A 25,362-nucleotide genomic window follows, 5' to 3' on the forward strand; every position below is an offset into this window, starting at 1 on the left:
TTTAGGCAAGTATGAGATATGATTGCTTCTTGGCTATGTACGTAGATACTATATTAGACTCTATCTCCCCGGTTTTCGCAAAAGCACAGACCTCTGCTTGAAATATACTGCTGAACAGTATGTCTCGCACCAACTCCATCATTAGTTTCAAGTCATTGTTTAGTGTATCGCAGCTGACCATATTTTTCACTGTTTACTTTGCACCTTAATTCCCAGTTAAAAAATGAGATCATGTAGACGATACTTGCCAAACCACCATTACCCATCGAGCGATGCCCGAAGGTTCTACACGAAAATCTTCCTGGTTGTGCCGAGCATCTGCCTACATGCTTATAAGCCAGGGGATTTCGCACTCTTTCTTCCACAGCAGTTTGCTATCAAAGACTACCCCAATGTACTTGGTGTGGTCTTGACAGAGAGTTGAGTCCGCTTTATCGAAGGGAACGTCTATGGTTTAATTTTAATTTCCTAGCAGATCCGTGCTCTCCATATTCAACCCCAGACCCGCTTGACATACCCAATTCTGAACTGTATACTTTTCCCTTAAATATAATAATTAATAAACCAGTTTCAAGTCAGCTTTTCTTCGAAATATGCTTCGTTCGCTCCGATAACTTGCTTTACTTCGCCAATTTATGGATTATGCTTATAGCTTATCCCTCACCTTTTCGTGCGTTTGTATTCTTTAACTGTGCTAATGTGAAACGGATTAAGCAAATCACAAACATTTATATAATATTGCATAAGTTTCGGCACGAATGAGGTTTATTTGCATTCATGGCAAATGAAGCAAGATTAGTGAGGGCGAAATATTTTACCAAAAGTTTTGTGTTTGCTAATATTTTAGTAATCCTGTGATTATGCAACTTTAACTTTCTACATCCGCGACAATACTCGCTGCTCGATAGCACATGACAAGGGAATGCTCATTAGCGCAGCGTCCACGTATGCCGTGATGCTAAGTGACTAGTAGTAATGCTGAGCCAAAATCATCGCTGCTGCAGAGCTAGCACTTGTTTTGTTTAATATTTCGTCTAAAATTCTGTCATTAAGTAAGAAAAATTCACGCAAAACACTGTGTTATCTATGTTTTTGCTTCTGTTCAAAATTTCAATGTGTCATTTTGTTGTAAACACGTGAAATTGAGCACGTAGAAAATGTCTGATGCAGCACATTGTCAACGCAGAACCAAAGTACGTTGTAGAATCCAGAGCCGAAACCGAAAAACGAAAACACGGTGGCTACCTAGCTTTTTATACCACGAAATGGTGCATTAACACGTGTAGGGATGACAAAATGGCATAAAAGACAGCTGACGTGGCAATCACACGCACTGGCTGCACAAAAAACTGACAACATAATGGTAATAGGGAAAGTAATTTAATCGTGTTGCGCTAATGGAACACCGTAAAGCCCGCCGTCTCTCAGAATGGTGTGAGTGTCTGAGTCATCTCTTCGTAATGTGAGGTCTAAACTTCATAACAACACTCAACATTACATATGTACTCGTTGTAACGTGTGTCAATAGTTGTTGCTGTATGACAGACAATGTGAGACAATGAACTTTCGGCAAAAGGTAAAATATATATCGCTTCGTTGTCCAAGGGCTGCCAGGAACGAAAATATGTCGTTTATTCAATTATTTGTACAAGTGAGCTAAATTCAACGACGATTAATGCCATAAACAGAGAAGTTATCGGAGCCATACTCTTTTCTCACTCCTAGACTACGTTCTTTTGTGCAACAATTTCAAATGCGTAAACTGCAAAGTGGCTTTCGCTGCACAAAAATCTTAAACATGTGGCTTACTATCTTCTATTTGCTTTTAGATAGCCTAAAATTATGAAGAGCAAATAAACACAATGAGACGTAAAACTACTGAGTACGTGAAAAAGAATGTGCCTTGATCAGTCTCTTCCACTTTGTGCGTCTATTTTATTCATATAAAGTGGATAAACTCTTCAAAGTTGAGGAAGATTTTTGAATCCAGGCTTCGTCTTCAATTTGGAAACTATTGTGCCATAACGCACGACGCATTCAACCTATGTTGAAAGGAAATAGCATCCCAAATTATCATACAGAAATTGGCTATCTACAGCAGGTGATTGTATTTCTACTTAAGCGGCAACGATGAAACAGGCGGGACAGCCAATCTGGCTCAAATCTTATTTGAAGTTGTTTCTATTAGCATTTGACTGGACTGCGATCTTCAGTTGTTCTATTGTGTTATGACAAGTGACGAAGTGCCAGCAGCAGCAATGACAATAGCATTAATCCATATATTGGATAGAATTTTCGTATTTTGTCAATAGATGCCGTCGCAGTCGTATATCTCCAGTGCTACCAATCACATCGTGTCATATCACACAGTGTTGGAAATGAAAGATTATAAGCTTCATTCGGGGAAGTTGACAACAAGTTACAGCTGTTCAAAAATGCGTGAAAATAATGAAGAAATTCGCTATATTTTGAAATTTTTATATAAAAAAGAAACGAATGACACAAAAGCTACCAATGAAATTTGTGAAGTTTACGAAGACGATGCTGTATTAGTTCACTATACTTAGCATAAATTGTCTCCAAATTACAATGACTTTCTTCTAAGATTTTGTTCATATTAAAGTAGTGAAGAAGAACTCCCCGCAAAAAACCTTTTTCAGCCACAAAACTTAACAGATTTCATCAAAAAAAATATATATGTATTTACGCTTCAAGTGAACGACATATACCTAAATAAGAACAGCGGCAACAATGCCATAATAATCAAGTTACGCCATCTCTTGGTACACCACACGATTATAGTGTGAGACTAAATAATTGAAACATTGCTTATGGTAGCAGCAATACTCGTATAAGCAGACTTCATAGAAGTCAAATGTGGCAAGAACACATAAACTGCTTTTCATTTGCTGAACAAACTGAGCTAGGAATTTCCCACAACAATATTGCTTATAGTATTCAGGAAAATGAAAGCAAGAGCACTAAGCTTTATCCTTTCAATTAATAAGTGTAAATAATTAGCGCATACCACTCAAATATATAGTGGGTTTTTTTCCGAATATGTATATAAGTATGTACATATGCGTCATGTCATGTCCTGTGCTGACTGTCATAACTTATGCTACGGTATTTTATTGTTTTGCATGCCTGACATATTTCACTTATAACAATACAACGAAACTTTTTTACTTCCAGTTGAGCAGTATACATAGCCTAGCACACATACATCTGTAACAGCATACCATGTATGTCTATACGATATGTACCGTAAATGGCATATTTTAATTTTGAATCAATAAATAAAAAGCATTATTACAGCAGAGCAATTATTTTGCTTATTTGTTAGCGTTGTTGCTGCTGATGACATTAACTATGCCGTTTTTGTATTCTCATTTCAAATGTATGTTAAACATTGCACGGCAGAGCCACTATGCATGTGTGCATTTATGTGTGTGTGTTGTGTGGCAGTTTTTACCTGCCACCGTACAATCCTCACACATGTAGCTCATAAATTATCGTCGCCGCATTGTTGTAAGTCAAAAGGCTTAACAATAATAACTGCAACAACAACAACGACACCATGAGATATACATATATAAGAAATCAGCGTGAAGCAGAAAACTGCAGCCAGAGAGCGCACAAATTACAAATATGAATGAATATTTATTGCTATCAAGCCAAGAGCGTAATTCCAAGTATGTGCGGAGGCGTATGTGCATAACAGCTGTAGGGGGTAAACGGCGGAGCATGCTATATGAGAGAACGAGAAGTGTGCTTATGTGAAGTGCTTGTAGGTTATTATGTAATTGTGCGAGAGAACAGCAATAAATTACAGTAAGCTTTATAAACATGAATGCTTTGCGTCAGCACTATAAGAAATTTTGCATTTAATCTGACTTTAAAGCAAATTCAGGCTTAGTATTGCGAGTATTTCAAGTTGGAAATTTATTTATTTAAACAGGGTTAGGTATATAGGTAGTCGGGTAGAGTGGCTGTCTAACTACACATCTAGGTAATACCACCGGGACTATAATTTCCACATTCTACAGTCTCCTCTCTGAACCTCAGCATGCTCTGGATAAAGTTCATCAGTTCGAAAAATTTTATCTGCGCAACCTCCAAAACGTCGTCAAGAAAACCCCGACAACTGGCAAAGAATTGCCACGACATATAGAGCCTTACAGTCTTCGCTATAATAGTTGTTATATTATGTTTCTAATCTACTGGAATACCTGCTTATTTGACAATGTTCTGTTAACATGCTTAACAGACTTCTTATATCGTTAAGAGGAGGCATAAAAGTTTCCACTCTTTTGTAGTGTAGCGCCTGTTCTCGCCAGTACATCTGATTCATAGTTTTCATGGACGTCTCTATATCCTGGGACCCACTGCGGATTTGTTGTGAAACAGGGATTTGGATCCACTAAGAAAACAACACATTTCTGCTCATTTGTCGATCAAATTCTTGGATTTTTAGAAGATTTCTTCACAAATTTCAAATTTAGCATGGATTTTTGTTTAAGACAATCCTTGAACAAATTGTTCAGCTCACTATAGCATATAGCTGCCATATAAAGTGATTAATCCAAAGCAAGTTTTTGTATGAATACTTTTTTGTTCAACGTATTTCCTATTTTTTGTACGTATAAGACATACGAAGAAGATTAAATTTAATGAGCTTACAATGCTTGTGGAATTTCCTACCAGGAAGCTCTGGTACACATATGTATATGCGTTTGTATATGTATGTACATATATAAGTGTCGGTGTAATACTTGAAAAATTATTATATTGAGTCAAATGGTTTCTATGATATTGAAATAGTCAGAATATTACCGAGTTTTTAATGGATCAGTAATCTGACACCATTCGTCTGCCTTTCTGAAGATCTTTATCACTGCTCGGCACTTAATCGACTGTTCCTTAGAGCATTAGCAAAATAGAGCTAGTTGTTTTTTCGTATCTCAGTTGTTCGATTTTGCCCTGAGCTGGTCTATTTAAAATTCATTCGCATATTGTCAATTGGCGCCTATTTGGTAGCTGTTGGTTTAAGACGTGAAACATGACTACATCATTTTACTCCGAACTCCAATCGACAAATCATCAGATGGGTTGAACACGGTGAACCAGCTCCAAAGCGTGGAAAAAACAGTCGGCCGGCAAGATTATTTTCGCTATCTTGAAAAAGGGTAAGACCATCAACAGCGACTTTTATACAATACAACGTTACTACTTGTATAACTATTACAAATCGTTTGAAGAACGAAATCCCCCCAAAAACGGCCGTATTTGAAGAAAAAGAATGTGCTATTTCACTGAGACAAAACGTCGTGAAACAAGTTAGTGAGAGTGGTGGCAAAAGTTCATGAATTTAGCTTCACACTGCTTCCGCATCCACCACATGATGATCGCCAAAGCTGAAAAAATTGTGTTACAAAATTGGTATCGAAAAGTTGGAGGGTTGCCTTAGGCCGGGGACTTTTCAATTGACATGTTGCCACTGTTTGTTTGGCATTTATGTGTAGGGTAAAGATCTTAATGGAGAATATGTTGAAAAAACATTATAGCAATTCTAAAAGAATATTATTTGCCTCAAAATATAAAAGGCAATATTGTTATTTCTGTATAATTATAATGTCTCTAAATTAATTTATCAAATTAATAATGGCGAAGATAATTACGTGTTACAGTGATGGAAAAATTATTAAGTTGAACTGAATTTTAAATTAAATTACATAACACACAGTAGCAGTTCTCACGCACATATGAGATAGCAACGCGTTTCAGAAAATACTTAGTATTTGATCAGTTTGCTCGACGCTCCCCTAATGTCTAGTCACAGTATTTGGATTGCCCACTTTTATTATGTGGTATTTTACAAATTATATCAGATAAGTATACAAAAAAAACTTTATCAAATAAAGTACATACTTGTTAAAAAGTCTACACTTGATAATAAAAAGCTGTTCAGCTGTTTTTATATCCTATAGAGGTTATACTAAGTTGTTAAATAAGTTGTAATATACAGAAGAAAATATAGGAGAATCTAAATACAAAGTATACTGGGTAGTGGAAAAAGTCTCAGCTCGTCACGTTGATCATTTATAATCGGTAGTCGAAAAAGTATTTTCGTATTTTGTCAAAAGATGTAGTTGCCTTCGTATATCTCCAGTGCTATCTATCACATTGTGTCATACCATATAGTGTTGGAAACGTGCTCCATTTAAGCATAACAAAAAAAATAGTTCGGGAAAGTTGAAAAAAAAGTTACAGCTGTTCAAAAATTAACATAATGATGACGCTATATTTTGCAATTTTTGTATAAAAAAGAGAAGAATGCCACACAAGTCACCAATGAAATTTGTGAAGTTTACGGAGACGATGCTGTATCAGTTCAGGTAGCACGACATTGGTTCGTTCGCTTTCGTTCTGAAAACTTCGAAATTTCGATTTACACTGATGGAATAATATCTCTAGCGGAAAAATGACAAAAATTGGTCGACCAAAATGGAACGTATTTTTTTATTTAATTATTATTATTTATTAAAAAAAAATAAGTTGAAAGTTGACTAGAAGTACGAAAAGATTTTTCGGATTATCCAATATTTAATTGACATTCAGAGAAAGTCTTTTTCTGATAGTAGTTTGTATGTGTGCCGCAAATGCGATGAATCGGCTCAATACTCGCCCAAGAGCCCATATATCTACAAGTAACACAAAGATTTTCGAACTTCTGCGTGACTTTATAATGCATACAGGTACATTGGCCAATACGAGAGTCATCTTAGTACAATTTAGAGGGTTTAGTTTTCTAATGAATAAGATTTGGTAAAAACTTGCCCTAGAACACATATAACTAACAAACATTATGCAGCTGAAGGTATTTTCCCCCAGCTTTGATCTTGTCAAGTTGCGAGCGTATAAAATATTATGTTATACCTTATGTTATGAAGAGCTTTGCTCTTCTTTATTTGTGCTTGTTGATTTCTACATTGCCCATTCTCTCAATTATTTTACTACTGTTGTGTAACTAATGTTTGTATGAAGTCACTATATTCTATTAGTTAAATAGTTTATCACATCGCTTATCAATACATGCTCAGCTGCTTTAGTAATTTGCGATCTACGTTCAGTTAGAATTGTGAATGCTTTCAATTCACATTGAATTCGCAAAATAAACGGAAGCGTGTGTAACGAAGAATGACCGGAAACACCGATGATTTCAATGCCGACGAACTGCAGGCGCCCGAATGGATGAACAATGATTTCTTCTTGAAGGTGTTGAAGAATTGCGAGCAGAAAACAAGCAAAATAGAAATTGTGAATGTGAACATTTCACCAGCTTCCATGAAGGGTGATCACTATGCAAGCGTAATCTTTCGCGCGCAACTGGAATATCGAGTGAATGGTGTGCACAAAACTAAATCTGTGGTCTTGAAAACTATGCCAGAAAGCGATGGCCACAAAAAGGAGATGCTAGGCAAGACGGATATTTTTGAAACGGAAATAAGCATGTATACTAAGATTCTACCGCGTTTCGAAAAGATTCTACGCGACGTTGGCGATAATACAGTGCTGAAAGTTCCGTTAGTATTTCACAAACAACAAAGTTGTGCTATTTCACATACATTTAAATGAACGAATAATTGCAGGTGTTTGTACAGTGCTTTGACGCCCAGGAAAGTAATTGTCTTTGAAGACCTAGTGGCCGCCGGTTATGAGGTGGTGCGTGATCGAGCTCTTAACATGAACGAAGTGAAAGCGGCCTATTCTACCATAGCCAAGTGGCATGCCATCAGTTACAAAATCAATCTAGAGGTTCTTATACACTTGAAAGACTTAGTCGAACTGGATATCCGCCTGTAATTAAATACATTCTTCAATACATTTTTAGGAACCGCAGTATTTTGACGAATTTCAGCAGGGCCTATTCACCATGCCCAACATAGCTCAAGAGCCATTTATGGCAACTGGTATAGTCAATTTCGTAGATTTACTGAGAAAAACGCCTTCTTTACAGGTTTATTTGCCATATTTTGAGAAATTGAAACCCAAACTCTTAGAAAGTTGTCGTCAAAGTTATGCCGAGTACCGTGAATCGCCGAAAGAAGGCGCTTGCTATGTTCTCTGTCATGGTGATTTTCATGGCAAAAATATGATGTTTAAACATTACAAGGAAAGTGATGACATGGTCAATGTTATGCTGTTAGACTTCCAAATTTGTTACGTGGGTCCGAATGTGAATGATTTGATATATTCCACTTACTGTATGTTGGATGAGAAGTTACGCTTAGACTTTCCAGCACTGCTTTACTATTACTACACCGTTTTCAAAGACACTCTAGCCAATGTAGGTTTTAAGGGTACTTCACCATCACTTTTGCAGATAAGACAACAACATATGCATCATAAAGACTTGGGCAAGTATTGAGCACTTAATTACTTTTAAAAATTGTTCGAAAATAACGGCGTAGAATAATTGTATAACGAACGTAATACTACTTGTCAATATGTAATGAAATAAATTTCTCTATTTTCATTAGAACTGTTTCTCTTGGTGACATTTTTGCCCTTGTGGTACGCGGTCAATGAAAAGGCTGACGTGGAACATATGATGACATCCGACGAATATCGTCGCTCTTTGTACGATTCAGTGGAATATATAAAATATGTGGAGCATATTTTACCTCAGTACTTGCATCTGGGTTACTTGGAGGATTAAATGTTTATTAACAATAAAACAAAAAAAAAAAATCTTCTTCTTCTTTAATGATGAATTTGACAACTTGGCAAAGTATGTACTTAAGGTCAAGTTTACATTATTTAAACAAATTAACTAAGTTATTTGGTGTACTGCTCTCAAACATAATAACGAGTGGCGAAACGAAGACGTCTTATGCATGTATGGCTTAATTCCATTATCTTTTCTGAATGTAAATTCTGCGAGGTGAAATTAGGGACTCTATAGTAGCCGAGGACTCAAATGTACAATGAACGCCGTTCACATTTAGGTGGAAATCCATATCGCAAGACCTAATTGATCGATTTAAACTTAATTCGGTAGGTATAGTTATAATTCCATTCTTATATAACAGCACAAAACTGGGAAAATTGACAAAAATCACGCCTATTTCTCATATAACGAAATTTAAATTATTTCAGATTCTTTCACTTTCCAGTATTGAAATCAAGAAACAAGTCCCCTGTCTACCAGAGTAAAACACATGCTTTTGGCAAAAGTAATTTTTTATTCAGCAAAGTTCCTTTCAAGCATAACTCATTGTTTATAGGTACCCTTAAATTTTTCGATACCTTTTGTCTGGTAGGATTTGTCCTTTGCTTCCAAATAGGCATCAGTTTTGGCGATCAGTTTCTTCCCAGCGAGCATTTTTTTTTTAGATGTGGAAGATATGTTGGATGCGGAAGCCATGTGCAGGCACTCTTAGGAAAGTATGGGTACTTACACCTAGTTCAATTCATTTATTGAAATTTTCAGACCTTTTTTATTTTGCAAAGGAATGAAAGAACGCATTCCTCAAAAGGTAAAAAGTAAATATATAAAAATCTCGACAGTTTACGAAAAAACCATTGTGAAATTAAACAGATGAAAGTATTGACTCAGCCTTAAGCATTTACTGTAGTACTTGATATCATTATTTATATATTTATAATTGCAAATCGATGCTCTTCAGGTTTGATGATAAGAAAAAAGTCACTATTAATCATAAGTACCGGAAAATGAAAAAAATAATAATAACGGGGTACGGCATGCTAAATGAGAGTATAATATGTATAACCGGAAGGCGGTGAAGTGTTCTCAGGTGCAAAAACTTTTTTAATAAGAAAGTAAAGCAGTAAAAAGTTCGGATATAAGGAGTAAATTATTTTTTCGAAATTTGCAAAAAAATTTTGGAGAGCATTCGTAAACATTATTCCACTCAAATCTTTTTAAGATAACCTCAAATTCGGCCAAAATATTCTCATCAGCACAATTTGCATCTTCGTTGGCTCTCTATATATAAGCACATAAGTACCGTAATACAGGTATGTACCGTAGTTGAAAATAAAATTGTGACATATGGAAAGTAGAAAGAGAATTTCATGACATTTCATTGATTGGAAGTGAAGTAATTGCGTTTCAATGTCAGTATGAATGTGTTAACGGTGCAAAAATGAGCTTCGAACAAAGGGACTACATTAAAAAACTATTTTGTCTTACGAAAGGTGTGTGCACCGTTTGTTCCGCACAAATTGACTGACGACCAAAAATAACGTAACCATTAATCACTCTCGGTATTCATCTGATATGACACCGTGCGACTTCTTTCTTTTCGGACAAATGCATTTGCCCATAAAAGGAAAGCGTTATGCAGACGTAGAGGCCATTCAAAAGGCTTGCACCGGCAATCTGGCGACCATACGGGCCCACGAGCTAAAACACTCTTTCGACATGCTTTTGGACCAGGAAAAAGCTGTATTGAAGCAGAAGGAGACTATTTTGAATAAAGTAATTTGATTTTGTCGAAAAAACCATTTGTTCTGTTGTTTTTAATGTCCTGTTTACTTTGGAATCCACCTTGTGCAGTGATGGGAAAATTATTACGTTGAACTGAATAATTAAAAAATTCCATATCTCTATAAGCTTTTAAAATAGCAGTTCTCTCGCACAAATGAGATAACAACGAGTTACAGAAAATACATATTAGATTAGTTTGCTCGACGCTTCTCTAATGTCCATTCACATTATCTGGGTTGTCTACTCTTATTGTGCTATAAATTCTATTACTGTCACGCCAACAACAACACTTTAGAATTTTGCGAAATTTTAAGCATTTATTTTACGAAGTATGTAAGATAAGGAAACAAAAATTTATCAAATAAAGAACATATTTGTTAAAAAGCCCACACCCGATAATAAAAAACCTTTCAAACTTGTAATACACATAAGTAAACAAAGGAGTCTCTAAATATATGATATATTTATAGAAGATCAGCGCGAGAAGTTACGTGGATTTAGCTTGTCTGTCCGACTATCTGCTTATGTGCGAACTGGTTACAGTCTTTGAGTATCGATCTTGACATACTTTTTTTCCAAAAACCTACTCATTTGTCGGTATGTCAATATCGGATCAATATAACACATAAAAGGATGATATATAAACTGAAATTGACTTTATCGTCTTATAAGCTTTTAAATGCCCCTTATTCTGCTTTCATACTCTTGCAACATGTTGCTACAGAGTATAATAGTTTTGTTTACTTAACTGTTGTTGGCACAGTCTAAAACTAATCGAGATAGATATATGGTTATTAATATATAAATTATCAGGATGACGAGACAAGTGGAAATCCGGGTGACTGTCTGTCTATCCGTCCGTCCGTACGTCCGTGCAAAAAGTAACTTGAGTAAAGATTGAGATATATCGATGAAATTTGGTATGGTAGAAAAAATACGAGTTCGTAGATGAGCATAATCGGAGTGAAAGTAGACAAAATCGGACTACCGCCACGCCTAGTTGCCATATAAAACAATTTTAAATTCCATTCGAAACATTCGGTTTCCAGCATACAAATTAAGAATCAATTCCGCCGTTTTTCCATAGATGTCTCTAGGGTCAAACACTGGTCGATTAAATCGTTTTATTTCGATATTGGACATTTGTGTCAACATTAACCAAACAAAATATTTGTCGAGAACATATTAGGACAAAACTTTGCACGAATAGCGCCTTTGAAGTGTGCCAGCTTATGACCCAAAATTGAGTAAATCAAACGAAGCGGTTTCTAGTCCCTAGGTAGTGAATATGTAAACTCAGTGAGTTGACTTTTTACCGAAAATATCGGTCAATGTGAGTAATGTCTAATAGAAATTCAGAGAGAATCCTTCTTCTGATAGTAGTATATCTGTGACCCACAAATGCGTTGATTCAGGTCAATACTTCCCTTAGCCCCCATATACCTAATATAAAGATTTTCGACTTCCGGGTGACTTTATAATGCATATAGGTACATCGACCAATACGTGAGTCACTTTAGTACAATTTAGAGGGTTTAGTTTTCCAATAACGAAGCAGATTTGTGCTTACAATGAATAGGATTTGGTGAAAACTTGCCCTACAACCCATAAAACTAACAAACATTACGCAACTGAACTGATACTTCTCTCGCTTTATTCCTTGCAAGTTGCGAGAGTACAAAATATTATGTTATTCCCGAATAAAGCTCTTCCTTACTTGTGCTTGTTGATATTTACATTGCCCACTCTCTCAATTATTTTACTTATGTTGTGTAACTAATGTTTGCATTCAGTCAGTGTATTCTATTAATTAAATAGTTTGTCACATCGCTTATCAATGCATGCTCAGCTCCTTTAGTAATTTGCAGTTTGCGTTCAGTTAGAATTGTGAATGCTTTCAATTCACATTGAATTCGCAAAATAAACGGAAGCGTGTGTAACGAAGAATGACCGGGAACACCGAAGATTTCAATGCCGACGAACTGCAGGCGCCCGAATGGATGAACAATGATTTCTTCTTGAAGGTGTTGAAGAATTGCGAGCAGAAAACAAGCAAAATAGAAATTGTGAATGTGAACATTTCACCAGCTTCCATGCAGGGTGATCACTATGCAAGCGTAATCTTTCGCGCGCAGCTGGAATATCGAGTGAATGGTGTGCACAAAACTAAATCTGTGGTCTTGAAAACTATGCCCGAAAGCGATGGCCACAAAAAGGAGATGCTAGGCAAGACGGATATTTTTGAAAAGGAAATAAGCATGTATACTAAGATTCTACCGCGTTTCGAAAAGATTCTACGCGACGTTGGCGATAATACAGTGCTGAAAGTGCCGTTAGTATTTTACAAACAACAAAGTTGTGCGATTTCACATACAGTTAAATGAACGAATAATTGCAGGTGTTTGTACAGTGCTTTGACGCCCAGGAAAGTAATTGTCTTTGAAGACCTAGTGGCCGCCGGTTATGTTGTGGTGCGTGATCGAGCTCTTACCATGAACGAAGTGAAAGCGGCATATTCTACGTTAGCCAAGTGGCATGCCATCAGTTATAAAATCAATCTAGAGGTTCTTATACACTTAAAAGACTTAGTCGAACTGGATATCCGCCTGTAATTAAATACATTCTTCAATGCATTTTCAGGAACCGCAGTATTTTGACGAATTTCAGCAGGGAATATTCAACATGCCGAACATAGCACAAGAGCCATTTATGGCAACTGGTATAGTCAATTTCGTAGATTTACTGAGAAAAACGCCTTCTTTACAGGCTTATTTGCCATATTTTGAGAAATTGAAACCCAAACTCTTAGAAAGTTGTCGTCAAAGTTATGCCGAGTACCGTGAATCGCCGAAAGAAGGCGCTTGCTATGTTCTCTGTCATGGTGATTTTCATGCCAAAAATATGATGTTCAAACATCACAAGGAAAGTGATGATATGGTCAATGTTATGCTGTTAGACTTCCAAATTTGTTACGTGGGACCGAGTGTGAATGATTTGATATATTCCATCTACTGTTTGATGGATGAGAAGTTACGCTTAGACTTTCCAGCACTGCTGTACTATTACTACACCGTTTTCAAAGACACTCTAGCCAATATAGGTTTTAAGGGTACTTCACCATCACTTTTGCAGATAAGACAACAACATATGCATCATAAAGACTTGGGCAAGTATTGGGCACTTAATTACTTTTAAAAATTGTTCGAAAATAACGGCGTAGAATAATTATATAACGAACGTAATACTACTGGCCGATATATAATAAAATAAATTTCTCTTATTTCATTAGAACTGTTTCTCTTGGTGACATTTTTGCCTATGTGGTACGCGCTCAGGGAAAAGAACGCTAACGTGGAAAATTTGATGACATCCGACGAATATCGTCGCTCTTTGTACGATTCAGTGGAATATATAAAATATGTGGAGCATATTTTACCTCAGTACTTGCATCTAGGCTATTTGGAGGACTAAATTTTTATTAACAATAAAAAAAAAAAAACAAAAGAAAACACATTATTTTATTCTTAAAAGATGAAATTGACAACTTGGCAAAGTACCTAAGGTCAAGCTTACATTATTTAAACAAATTAACTAAGATATTTGGTGTACTGCTCTCAAACATAGTAGCGAGTGGCGAAACGAAGACGTATTATGCATGTGTGGTTTAATTCCATTATCTTTCCTGAATGTAAATTCTCCAAGGTGATATTGCAATGGACAGCGTCCACATTTAGATGAAAATCCATATCGCAAGACCTACTTGATCGATTTATACTTAATTCGGTAGGTATAGTTATCATTTCATTCTTATATACCATTACAAAACTGGGAAAATTGACAAAAATCACGCCTATTTCTCATATAACAAAATTTAAATTATTTCAGATTCTTTCACTTTCCAGTATTGAAATCAAGAAACAAGTCCCCTGTCTGCCACAGTAAAACACATGCGTTTGGCAAAAGTAACTTTTTTATTCAGCAAAATTCCCTCCAAGCATAACTCACTGTTTATAAGTACCTTTGAACTTTTCGATACCTTCTGTCTGGTAGGATTTGTCCTTTGCTTCCAAATATGCATCAGTTTTGGCGATCAGTTTCTTCCCAGCGAGCATTTTTTTGAGATCTGGGGACAGGAAATAGTCACTGGGGGCCAGATCTGGAAAACATATTGGATGCGGAAGCCATGTACAGGCACTCTTAGGAAATTATGGATACTTACAGCTAGTTCAATTCATTTGGTGAAATATTCAGACCTTTTTTATTTCACAAAGGAATGAAAGAACGCATTCCCCAAAAGGTGAAAAAACCAATAGATAAAAATCTCGACATTTTACGAAAAAACCATTGTGAGATTAGACAGATAAAAGTATTGACTCAACCTTCAGCACTTACTGTAGTACTTGATATCATTATTTTAATATTTATAGTTGAATATCGACGTTTTTCAAGTGCGATGATAAGAAAAAAGTCATTATTAATCATAAGTACCTGAAAATGAAAGAAATAAAAATAACTGGGTACGGAGTGCTATATGAAGGTATAACCGGAAGGCGGTGAAGTGTTCTCAGGTGCAAAAATTTTTTTAGTAAGAAAGTAAAGCAGTACAAAGTTTAGATCTAACGAGTGGTTTATTTTCTCGCAATTTGCAAAAATTTGTGGTAAGAATTTGTGAAGTTTGTTCCACTCAATTCTTTTTAAGATAACCTCAAATTCGGCCAAAATGTCCTCATCAGCACAATTCTCATCTTCGTTGGCATGTAAATAAGTACCGCAATACAGGTACGTACCGTAATGCAAGATACAATTGTGATATATGTATGTAAAGTAGGCGTGTTTACAGTCTGATTTCGATCAATTTCCCATTACTATGACCCAGAAACAACAAATTTGCTTAAATAAAACAATTTTTTAAATCAACTATTTTACTCCGTGCAACATGTTGCGTGAGTATAAAATAAATATTGATATAACGGTATTTGACAGTTGGTACTTGTGAATTATCAGTGAGCTTTTAACTGCTTTTAAGTAGTTCTCGAACAAAACAGGAAATAACTTACTCGTTAATAATAGAGAACACCTGCCGCAAGCTCTCAAACATTATCAATTCACTTTTAGTGAACTAACACATTAAACATACATATATAGATATATATAGATATATATGTATGTTTACTTTTATTTAATTACAATAAATATCACCACTGGTTTCTTCTGGTTGCCCTTCGCATGTAAATTTGCTTTCTTTTCCCTTCCCTACGGCTATTCTATTTCACTTGTCTCTACCATAAGTTAGTACAGCTGTTGGACAGCTTGAGAGGAACTATGGTGGTGTGAGTGAGCACTTGAAGCAAGCAACAAAGTGAGAATTATATATCTTATCTTTGGAGACTATCTTCCTCCGCGTGTTTCTCTATTTATTTTTTGTTCATATCAGCAGTAAAAAAAATATTGACCTACACCACGAAATGTATTAAACGTCGCCAGAAACCTTAAGTAATTATATAACAGTTCGCATATTGAAATGCGCGTTGATTTTTCATTGTTTTATGGACAATGCCCCAACTAAAAAGTGAAGCTGCAGGTGTGAGGTGAGCAAGATTGCGCTATAAAATGCTGATCCCTGACCCAAAGCCACTTAATATTTGTGTCTTAATTTACACAACTTGTTATGTCATATACCATATACAAATTAAGGGAAAGTTTGTTTAGTTTTAAAAAATAAATATTGAAAAGTGGGCAGTTCTTGATGAAGTGGCCAGACTTTATATGTAAATGGAATTCAAATGAACAGTCATTATAGAATCTTTTATCATATTTATACCCTGAACAGGGCATATTAAGTTTGCACAAAGTTTGTAGCACCCAAAAGGAAACATGGAAGACCCTACAAAATGTATATATAAATAATCAGCATGATGAGCTGAGTCAATTAAGTCATGTTTGTCTGTCTGTATCGATCTGGAATGTGCACACGATCTTTCCTCTCAGAGACGCTGCTTATGTCTTAGAGCCATTGATATCGACACTGCCGCATATAGCTATCATATAAAGAGAACGATCAAAATCAGTATTCATATTTTTAATGAATTTCTGACAACGAAACCATAACTTAAAAAATATTCTGAGGCGCTCAGCAAGGATCTTCAACAAAAGCTTCAGCGCTGTTATTAGGAATACTAAGTGCGTTGCAAAAATATTGATTAAAAGTGCAATTACTATTTGCTATACACATAGTGTTGACAGTACATATTTGATATGTACAAATGTAGATATGTTAACTCACGATTACACAGCATATTTTTCCAGCGTGCTTTTTTACATAATCTTAACTGTTACCGCATTTTTTTTTTTTGCTAAACATTCTCATTTGCTCTCTACTAACGTCATATGCTACTGCTTAGATACGAAGCATATAATTAGAAACACGCTTGTCGTTCCATCGCTTTATTGCAAAATCATGAGTGTCATATTTGAATTAATTAAAGATCATATCATTAGTATATACATTAGGGTGTTTTTTTTAACTATTTATTTTTTTCAATCCTATCATGAAATTTCCTAGGAAATACCCTAAAAAAATTCCCTGAAAATTTGAGCCCTTAATATTAACTTTAGGGACTGGATCAAGACATGTAAAAATTTTCTGTAAAAAATACAGGACAATCGTGATTTTTATCTTTAAATTTCTCTATCGCAGAGGCATTTTATGGTATCGCTTTGACTTTCAACACGTGTTTCCCAGAATTGAACACTCTACAAAAATGCCTAGTGCGACAAAGTCGAAACTTACGCCGGCGATGTAGCACGGGGCTCAAAACCTGTCTTTTCCACGAAATTCGAATTTTTTTGAATATATCTCGTAAATGACAAGAGCTGTGGAAAAAATGTACATGACAAACTTGTAGGAAATTTTATTTGCTATAAAAAAGGTCTAAGGTCAAAACCGTCATCATTAATACTTCTCGAGATATTCGGCTTTTTAAGTAAGTCTTCATAGCATTTTCATAGATGGTATGTAATAAATAATGTTAATATTAAGGGCTAACATTTTCTGGGAATTTTTTTAGGGTATTTCTACGGAAATTTAATGATAAGATTGAAAACAATGAATAGTTTAAAAAAAAAAAAAACCCTAATATACATACATATATATTGTTATAATAATCTATCTCTCACATAGAGCAATCAAAGTAAAACTCTCACAACTCATTTGCTTGCGGACCGCAGAGAAAATTATCTATATATTTATTGCCGTCTAACTCAACCAGCTTAGCGGGTATACTTAGCCAATAGAGCATGCTAACTACTACTACTAAGATGTCTTAAATATTTTCCGCTTTAATGGAAACATGACAGCAGCACGATCACATTGTGGTCTTAATTATCTAAATTGCTTTACAAATAACATTTCAATTAGCCATTTTTGATCGTTCTCAAGCATAATTCATAAAACTTGGATACTTATTTTCTAACTGAGACCGCCTTATGCCATTTCAGCTGCAGTTTTACACTCCAAGTACTGGTATATTGTTGGGTATATACACTTTTGAGTTAACAATGCTCAGCTAAGAACCATCAGACAACTGCTCGAACGGTACTCGAACTGAATATTTTTTATCAAGCAATTTAGCGCTAAATAAAAATGTATACCTATTTTTACGTATTAACAAACTATATTATTTATGGTTGTGATGTTAGAACCAAAATAGCAAAATCAAAACAAAACGAAAAAAAAACCTGTCTTCTTTAAAATACTCTATTTCTGCTTCATTGTATAGAATTTTAGCGGAATGATCTTATCTACTTATAAAATGTTGCTTGGTCATTTGAGAGAAATCGCACTCAACACTTCGCGCTTTCGTATTTAAAGCTACGTTCGTTTATCCGCAGATCGCAAACTACGCACAGCGATCGACAAGTAAGCAGTGACTGGCTAATTGAGATAATATGGCACCTAAAGCCGAGGAATACAACGAGGATGAGCTGCAGCCGCCACAATGGTTGGATAGTGAGTTTTTTACGCAAGTGTTGCAGAACTGTGAGCAAAACGCAAGTGATGTGGTGCTGAAAAGCTTCAAACTCACTCCCGCCACTGTTAAGGGTGACCACTATGCCAGCATAATGTTTCGTGCATTGGCAGAGTATCGGTTAGGTGGTGTAGAGAAAAGCAAATCGATGATTATAAAAACAATGCCAGAGGTGGAAGGCACCAAAAAAGAAATGTTGGAAAATTTTGACGTATTCGAGGTTGAGATTGGCATGTATACGCAGGTACTGCCACGCTTCGAAAAGCAATTGCGGGATATAGGTGATAACACAACGCTGAAAGCACCGTAAGTACCAGTAATTGTAGTTAAACATAAAAGTGATATAATGCAATTTCTTTTTTGCGCTCAAGTGTACTCTACCATGCATTATCTCCACACAAACTTATCGTATTTGAGGATATCGTGCCACTGGGCTACAAAGTAATGCGTGGACGTTTTGCGAATGAGGAAGAAGTAAAAGCCGCTTACGCCAAATTGGCCAAATGGCACGCGATCAGTCACAAGATAATAAAAGAGGTATGTGAGGAGGTTCAACTTAAATTTTATTTAGTAATTTTATTTTGCAAACATCGCCTAGGAACCACACTACTTCGATGAATATCGTCACAGTTTCTTCTCGCAGGACGGTATTAAGGAAAATCCATTCTTCATGAACGGTACAAAAAAGTTTATGAAATTTGTGCAAAAAACACCAGAGTTGAAGGAATATTTGCCAGCTTTTGAGAAACTTTTGGAAAAAGTAGATCTGCTCGATGAGGCTGCTGCTTCCTATAAAGAATATCGGATTGCGCCGCTTGATGACGCTTACTATGTGCTCAATCATGGTGATTTCCATTCGAAAAATATGATGTACAAGCATAATCCAGATACCGGAAAATTTGAGGATGTTATGCTCTTGGACTATCAATTTTCCCACGTTGGTCCAATAACCAGTGATTTGATATATTCCATATTCATGTTGTTAGATGATAAGTTGCGTCCACGTACAGCTGAATTCCTGCATTACTACTTCACGATTTTCAAGGAAACTCTTGAGAAAATCGGATATGACGGCCCTGTGCCGAATTTGGTCAAATTTCGGGAGCAATTGTTCCGTCACAGATATGCCGGTAAGTGAGGGAAAGTTTTTCAAGATTTGTCTTAAGTCTTACATAAGCAGACCGAAGATTGCTAATATTCTTTTATTTTCGTTTGAAAGAACTGCTAATGATGATGATATTTCTGCCGATGTGGCCTAAATTTTGTCGAGGAGATATCTCACCAGATTTGCTGATCACCGACAGCGAGTACGCTCTTAGGATTTATGACAAAGAATACCTCGACGAGTTGCTGCGGATTATTCCGAACTATTTGCATTTGGGTTATCTTGATGTTTAGTAAAATATTAGAAATAAGTTTCTATAAGTTGACAAATATGTACATGATTTAAGTGCAAATTAGTGTTAATTTTATAAAGGCTGTTGTTAAACGAGATGTGATGCAAGCAATAAAGTTGTTAAGTCAAAAGAGCTATATACTTTGCTCGACACAAACAAATGTAGGACCAAATAAAATAAATACTATTTTTGCATATATTAGTGATTTTTATTTTGAAAGAATTAATATTAGCGATAAATTTTGTAAACGCCCTTTCCATTTGATTTTGCACTTTGGTGGTGTCATCACAACCATAAATGATATAGTGTGTTGATACGCAAAAATGGGTATACATTTTTACTTAGCGCTAAATTGCTTGATAAATATACTCGTAAGTATTCAGTTCGAGTATCTTTCGAGCAGTTGTCTGATGGTTCTTAGCTGAGCATTGTTAACTCAAAAGTGTATATACCCAACAATATACCAGTACTTGGAGTGTAAAACTGCAGTTGAAATGGCATAAGGCGGTCTCAGTTAGATAATAAGAATTCAAGTATTGTGAATAATGCCTGACAGACAATTAAAAATGCCTCATTGAAATGTTATTTGTAAAGCAATTTAGATAATTAAGCCCACAATGTGATCGAGCTGCTGCCATGTTTCCATTAAAGCAGAAAATATTTAAGACTACTTTAGAAGTAGTAGTTAGCATGCTCTATTGGCTAGGTATACCCTCCAAGCTGGTTGAGTTAGGCGGCACTAAATATAACAGCGCTGATGCAAATATTTAATAAACAAATTTTCTCTTCAGTCCGCAAGCAAATGAGTTGTGAGCGCTTAACTTTTGTTGCTCTATGTGAGAGACAAATTGGCATACATAAATATAAGTGTGTTCAGCAAAAATAAAAATGCGGTGAACAATTCAAAAACAGTTAATATTATGTGAAACGGCACGCTTAAACATTTTGCTGCGTAATTGTGAGTTAACATACATTTACATATATATTTATAATTGTTATCAAATATGTACTGTCAACACTATGTGAATATCAAGTAGTAATTGCACATTTAAGTATTATTTTTGCAACGCTATTCGACTACAAATGAATTGAGAATACGTTTGCGGCCCGTGATTGACTTTGTACCTAAAACAAACAAAAAAAGCGATAAACGCTATAAAAATATTTATATTTCAATCACTTGTCTGATTGAAGTGTAAAACATGTCTTTATTAATGAAAATATAGTATGTATAAATGTATCGGATTGTTAGACGAAAGTATGTACATATATTGATCTATTACATAACTGCAATAATTTCAGACTATATACATAACTATAAGTCACTTATAATTCCTATCCTTCTATATGGTACAGAGGCATGGACGAGGACAACGGCTGATAAGTCGACGTTATGATTTTTTGAGAGCAAAGTACTGCGGAAGAGTTATGGTCCTTTGGCTACGGCGAGTATCGCAGTCGATAGAAGGATGGGCTGTACAAGATATTTGATGAGATGTCTGCATGAAATATGACATGGATTATCTGGCAAGGGTTATTTTCAAACATATGTTTTAGTTCAGACCACTTTTGCTTATAGCTGTCACGTAAACTGACTGATCCAAATCACGATAAAGGCCTTTTAGTACCCTATATATTATATATAAACTATATTTTCAGAGTATCACCTGTCAATAGTATTACAGTTGCTGCGATGCAGACGAAGTTAACGTGTTTTCTTGTTCATTAGTCAATTGAAGTATCACTTGAAAAACCATTTCATACCACTTTCTAGCTCAGACTTCAATTAGTTATCAACATTGCTGCACTAAGTAAGCGTAGCACGCTCGTTACTTGTCATTATTAATAAAGCCACAGAAGTAAAATTAGAAACGCAACATTAATCATGATTTGGAGCAATTTTATCTTACCACTGTACGAGTACTACTATACTGATTAAAATTCTTCACTGCAATACGCCATAACGAAGAACGGAAAGCAGCGCTCAAGCTGTATTCTCTTAGCAAGCCATTTGCTTTAGTTAGTAATAAAAACGTGTTGGAAAAGTGAATGCGCTTAATGCTGCGAAATAAACAAACAGTTTGCTCTGCTTGTTAAGGCAAGGTGCAACCTTTAACGCCTGCTGCGGCTGAGACAAGCACATCCGACGGACAGGTAACACTTGCAGCATAATACAAACACGCAGAAAGCAGCGCAAGCCACCAAGGTAATGCAATAGCTTCAAGTTCGTCCTTACCGTTTGCTGCTGAAATTTCTTTTAGTTCTTCATTATATCCTTCTAAGCTAAGCAAATACAATTGTTTTCAGTCTTACTTACACCCTCAATCCCCACCGTGGCCGAGAAAGTTGCAACCAGCTATTTCAGTATGCGTGGCATCTTAATTTTGCCACCGGAAGTGCAACCCGAAAATGTACTTGTATCTAAAAACTTCTGCAGCGATGCGGCGACGTCTGTGTGAGTGCACCTGGGTTCGGGCCACCGCCGTTGCTGAGTGGCTATTGCGTTAGGTGCAACCATTATAGCAGGCAACAAGATTGATTATGCCCCAAAGTTGCTTTCAACATATCAGCCCTTCAGCCGAAGAAAACGTATCTGCAACTAAAAAAGTAGTAGTAAAAAGTAGCAGAAACGCAATATATGCGCTAAAGAGCGGGACAGAAGTACGCAAAGGAAAGTGGAATACATGCAGGTACAAGAAATATTTTCACACAATAGACACATGCTTGCATGAAGAAAAAATTCAGAGAAAACGGAAATTAAAAATCGCGTTGGATGTGAAGTAGCTTTTTTGCTTCTTTGTTGTAGAATTAAGGATAAGTAAAAAAGTAAGTAAGTGAAAATAAATGTAAAATGTATATCTTTAAATAAAATATAAAAAATAGCTGTATTTATCCCGACTTTCTTTTACTTTATTTTATATCCGGGTGTTTTGCTATCAGAGTCACTGCGATTCTAAATTTCATTGATGTCCATGACAGCTTAAAAGTGATTTGAAGAAATCCAAACTGCACTGTTGTTTAAAGGTCTACGTAAGGTCGTTTTTCTTTACACTGCAGCTGCTGGGAGTTGCATCGCTAACTTCTGAAAATCAATTTAAAATGCAAACACTTTTTGTTCGGTGGGTCGCTTTGTTTGACTACTCGGTTAGGTGAACGTTTGGAGATGGCATTGATTGATAAATTGCAACAAGCGTAATGCAATTAGAAACATGCTTTAATTGAAATCATTATCAAAGCTTAATCGAAAATCAAAATTAAATTGATTCGCTTGAGAGAGTTGGAAAGCGAGTAGTGTGAATCGTTTGATTGTGTGATGTCCCTTTCGTGGTTAAGCTGTCGCGGATTTCTTATCTGCCTAGCTTGTTGCTGTTGTAATTTATCAAATTAATTTCTATACGAAAACTACAAATACAAGTAAAAGGTGTGGACAAGTGAATTGACAAGTAGATCATAGCATGAATAGTGAATAAACGTAAGTTGTGATTAAAAGTCAGTGGTGAGGAGTAAAGTAGAATATTTACATTTCTATTTGCAAGGAAAGCAGCAAATTAATTTTTACGAGTAAATTAGAAATCAAATCAATAAGCAGCATCCACTCCGGGTTTTTCAATGCGAACGCTACAAAACCGATAGCAACAACAAACGACGCCATATTTTTCTAGGCTCTTTTGGCATTTCGCTTCAGTAAGGTTTGGCATTTCACCATAAAAAGATATTCCAAAATTCTGAGTCTGGTCTCAACTTTAAGAGCGCAACGTTTAGTGAGTCAAAGAAGTGCTCGTAGTGCCGAGTATATTGCTGCCGCTAGCGCATCAAAAAAGGAAGACGCAAATCAGCCCCTCACTTTGCGAATTTCGCGAAGAGATCTCGGCCTATATCTCTACAAGATCAAATTGTCGCAAGAAACTGAAGCCGCTTGACGCCAGAATCGTCGTATGTTCGTGAATTGGGCTAAGCAACAACTTGAAAATGATCCGGATTTTCATCGAAAAATCGTAATCAGCGATGAAGCTCATTTCTAGCTCATTGCATCCTGAAAAAATCACGATTTAGTGCGGTTTATGGACCGGCGGCGTCATTGAGCCGTACGTGAAATTGCAGCAGTATCAGCCGATTTATGCTTGAAAACCGCCGAAAATTGGGTTCAGCGTCTGGTCTTCCGAGCCACATGGGAATACGAATAGCCCCAGCCTCTTTACGCTTTATGATTTTCGATGTTCTGAATGACCATAGGCCGTATATTGTGAACGTTGGGTAGTCGATGTCATTGCAGTCGTTTATTTCCAGTGCTACCTATCTTTTAGTTAGAAGTTTTCTTGATAAAAAATTTAGAATTTTTGTTTTTATATTTGTTTGTGTCAAAAGTAGATGAAATTAGTCCAAAGCTATCTACATATATTACTCATATATCCACAAAACCGTTTTTGGTCCTTCTGGTTCCTTACATGTTTATTTTTATAAACTTTACATAAGATTGTGCTTTCAAACATTAAGGAAGTTGTTGTCTGTTTCTCATACACCTGTATACGCGTCTGCCACAGCGTGCCACGCAAAAGCAATGACACAAGTGAGTTTGAAATTTTTCACTGTCAAAACTTTGGTAATTGAATTCCTGCCGTTAAATGGTTAGACTCCGCAGAAACTAGCTCAAGCTGTGCGGGTACAGGTGGCCACACGCCAACATATGAGTGGGTGCGTGGACGCAGAACGCCGGCATGGTGGTGCTAAACTAGCAGCTTCGCATTTGTCTGAGCACGAACAAAACTATCAGCAGCATAAAGTTATATTGATGACTCTGTCTGCAGGCAGCAGTGTGATCGCGCAAGGGCGCAAAGCGGTTGGCAACGAGCTGACGCAAATAGTTTCAATTTAGAAGCTCAATCGCGCATTTTACACGCGCAAATGCCACTTCTCATGGTGACAGCAAAAAATTAGTTGCATTTTCTACGGATTTCCAAAGAGTGGCGAAAAATTGTTAAAATTGAAAACGAAATCTGCTCAAAAAACTGTAAAACTGACACATATTCAAGTGAATGGCATTTTGCTCAGTTTTTTTTTTTTTGTTGAATAATTTGTCATTACTTGAGCATCTGAAGCAGCGTTTTCATTCATCGGCGTCATTGTTAGCATGTCTGCAATTTTTTCCTTCATTCCAACACATTTTAAAACTCTTCCTATTGGCATCAAAGACGCATTATTGCATTTTTCGTATTCGCATTTACTTTAGTTATATTCTTCGGGGTGTGCAGCTGCTTTTATGAGCGAATTTCCCTTCCAGCATATTCGATTATAATTTAATATGAATTATTGACAGCGTTATTACTGAGATTCAAAATGTGTCAAGTACTTTCTGGTCAGCAATTTGCGCGAAAAAATGTGTGTGTCTGAAGCTTTTTACGCAGGAACAATCAGCTGGCATAAT

The 25,362-nt window shown here is 36.0% G+C and overlaps 3 protein-coding genes and 1 long non-coding RNA gene across 4 annotated transcripts; all 4 read left to right on the forward strand.

The window, feature by feature from the left end:
- The first annotated feature begins 7,105 nt into the window (after positions 1-7,105).
- On the forward strand, positions 7,106-8,753 carry LOC125776602 (uncharacterized). The gene is made up of 4 exons (XM_049449794.1): positions 7,106-7,586; positions 7,653-7,818; positions 7,895-8,420; positions 8,544-8,753. The coding sequence occupies exons 1-4, from the start codon at positions 7,201-7,203 to the stop codon at positions 8,720-8,722; spliced, it is 1,257 nt and encodes a 418-aa protein (XP_049305751.1). The 5' UTR covers positions 7,106-7,200; the 3' UTR covers positions 8,723-8,753.
- A 3,622-nt stretch (positions 8,754-12,375) lies between these two features.
- On the forward strand, positions 12,376-14,025 carry LOC125776601 (uncharacterized). Its single transcript, XM_049449793.1, has 4 exons — positions 12,376-12,848; positions 12,915-13,080; positions 13,157-13,682; positions 13,806-14,025. Exons 1-4 carry the CDS (start codon positions 12,463-12,465, stop codon positions 13,985-13,987), a joined length of 1,260 nt encoding a protein of 419 aa, XP_049305750.1. The 5' UTR covers positions 12,376-12,462; the 3' UTR covers positions 13,988-14,025.
- A 4,368-nt stretch (positions 14,026-18,393) lies between these two features.
- LOC105231671 (uncharacterized) lies at positions 18,394-20,136 on the forward strand. Its single transcript, XM_011213091.4, has 4 exons — positions 18,394-18,849; positions 18,915-19,080; positions 19,142-19,673; positions 19,763-20,136. Exons 1-4 carry the CDS (start codon positions 18,464-18,466, stop codon positions 19,939-19,941), a joined length of 1,263 nt encoding a protein of 420 aa, XP_011211393.2. The 5' UTR covers positions 18,394-18,463; the 3' UTR covers positions 19,942-20,136.
- A 768-nt stretch (positions 20,137-20,904) lies between these two features.
- LOC125776610 (uncharacterized) lies at positions 20,905-22,828 on the forward strand. Its single transcript, XR_007421864.1, has 2 exons — positions 20,905-21,198; positions 21,297-22,828. It is a non-coding gene; the product is annotated as an uncharacterized LOC125776610 (long non-coding RNA).
- Positions 22,829-25,362: the final 2,534 nt, after the last annotated feature.

The sequence above is a fragment of the Bactrocera dorsalis genome, chromosome 2 (genome assembly GCF_023373825.1).
Source record: "Bactrocera dorsalis isolate Fly_Bdor chromosome 2, ASM2337382v1, whole genome shotgun sequence".
Taxonomy (NCBI): Eukaryota; Metazoa; Arthropoda; class Insecta; order Diptera; family Tephritidae; genus Bactrocera; species Bactrocera dorsalis.

Bases quoted from the DNA above. Each gene is read 5' to 3' on its own strand.
- LOC125776602 (XM_049449794.1), top strand. From the start codon at position 7,201: ATGACCGGAAACACCGATGATTTCAATGCCGACGAACTGCAGGCGCCC. The intron at 7,819-7,894 runs GTTCTTATACAC...ATACATTTTTAG, and splicing joins GTTACAAAATCAATCTAGAG to GAACCGCAGTATTTTGACGA. The intron at 8,421-8,543 runs GCAAGTATTGAG...TATTTTCATTAG, and splicing joins TATGCATCATAAAGACTTGG to AACTGTTTCTCTTGGTGACA.
- LOC105231671 (XM_011213091.4), top strand. From the start codon at position 18,464: ATGGCACCTAAAGCCGAGGAATACAACGAGGATGAGCTGCAGCCGCCA. The intron at 18,850-18,914 runs GTAAGTACCAGT...TTTGCGCTCAAG, and splicing joins AACACAACGCTGAAAGCACC to TGTACTCTACCATGCATTAT. The intron at 19,081-19,141 runs GTATGTGAGGAG...AACATCGCCTAG, and splicing joins GTCACAAGATAATAAAAGAG to GAACCACACTACTTCGATGA.
- LOC125776601 (XM_049449793.1), top strand. From the start codon at position 12,463: ATGACCGGGAACACCGAAGATTTCAATGCCGACGAACTGCAGGCGCCC. The intron at 12,849-12,914 runs GTTAGTATTTTA...GAATAATTGCAG, and splicing joins AATACAGTGCTGAAAGTGCC to GTGTTTGTACAGTGCTTTGA. The intron at 13,081-13,156 runs GTTCTTATACAC...ATGCATTTTCAG, and splicing joins GTTATAAAATCAATCTAGAG to GAACCGCAGTATTTTGACGA.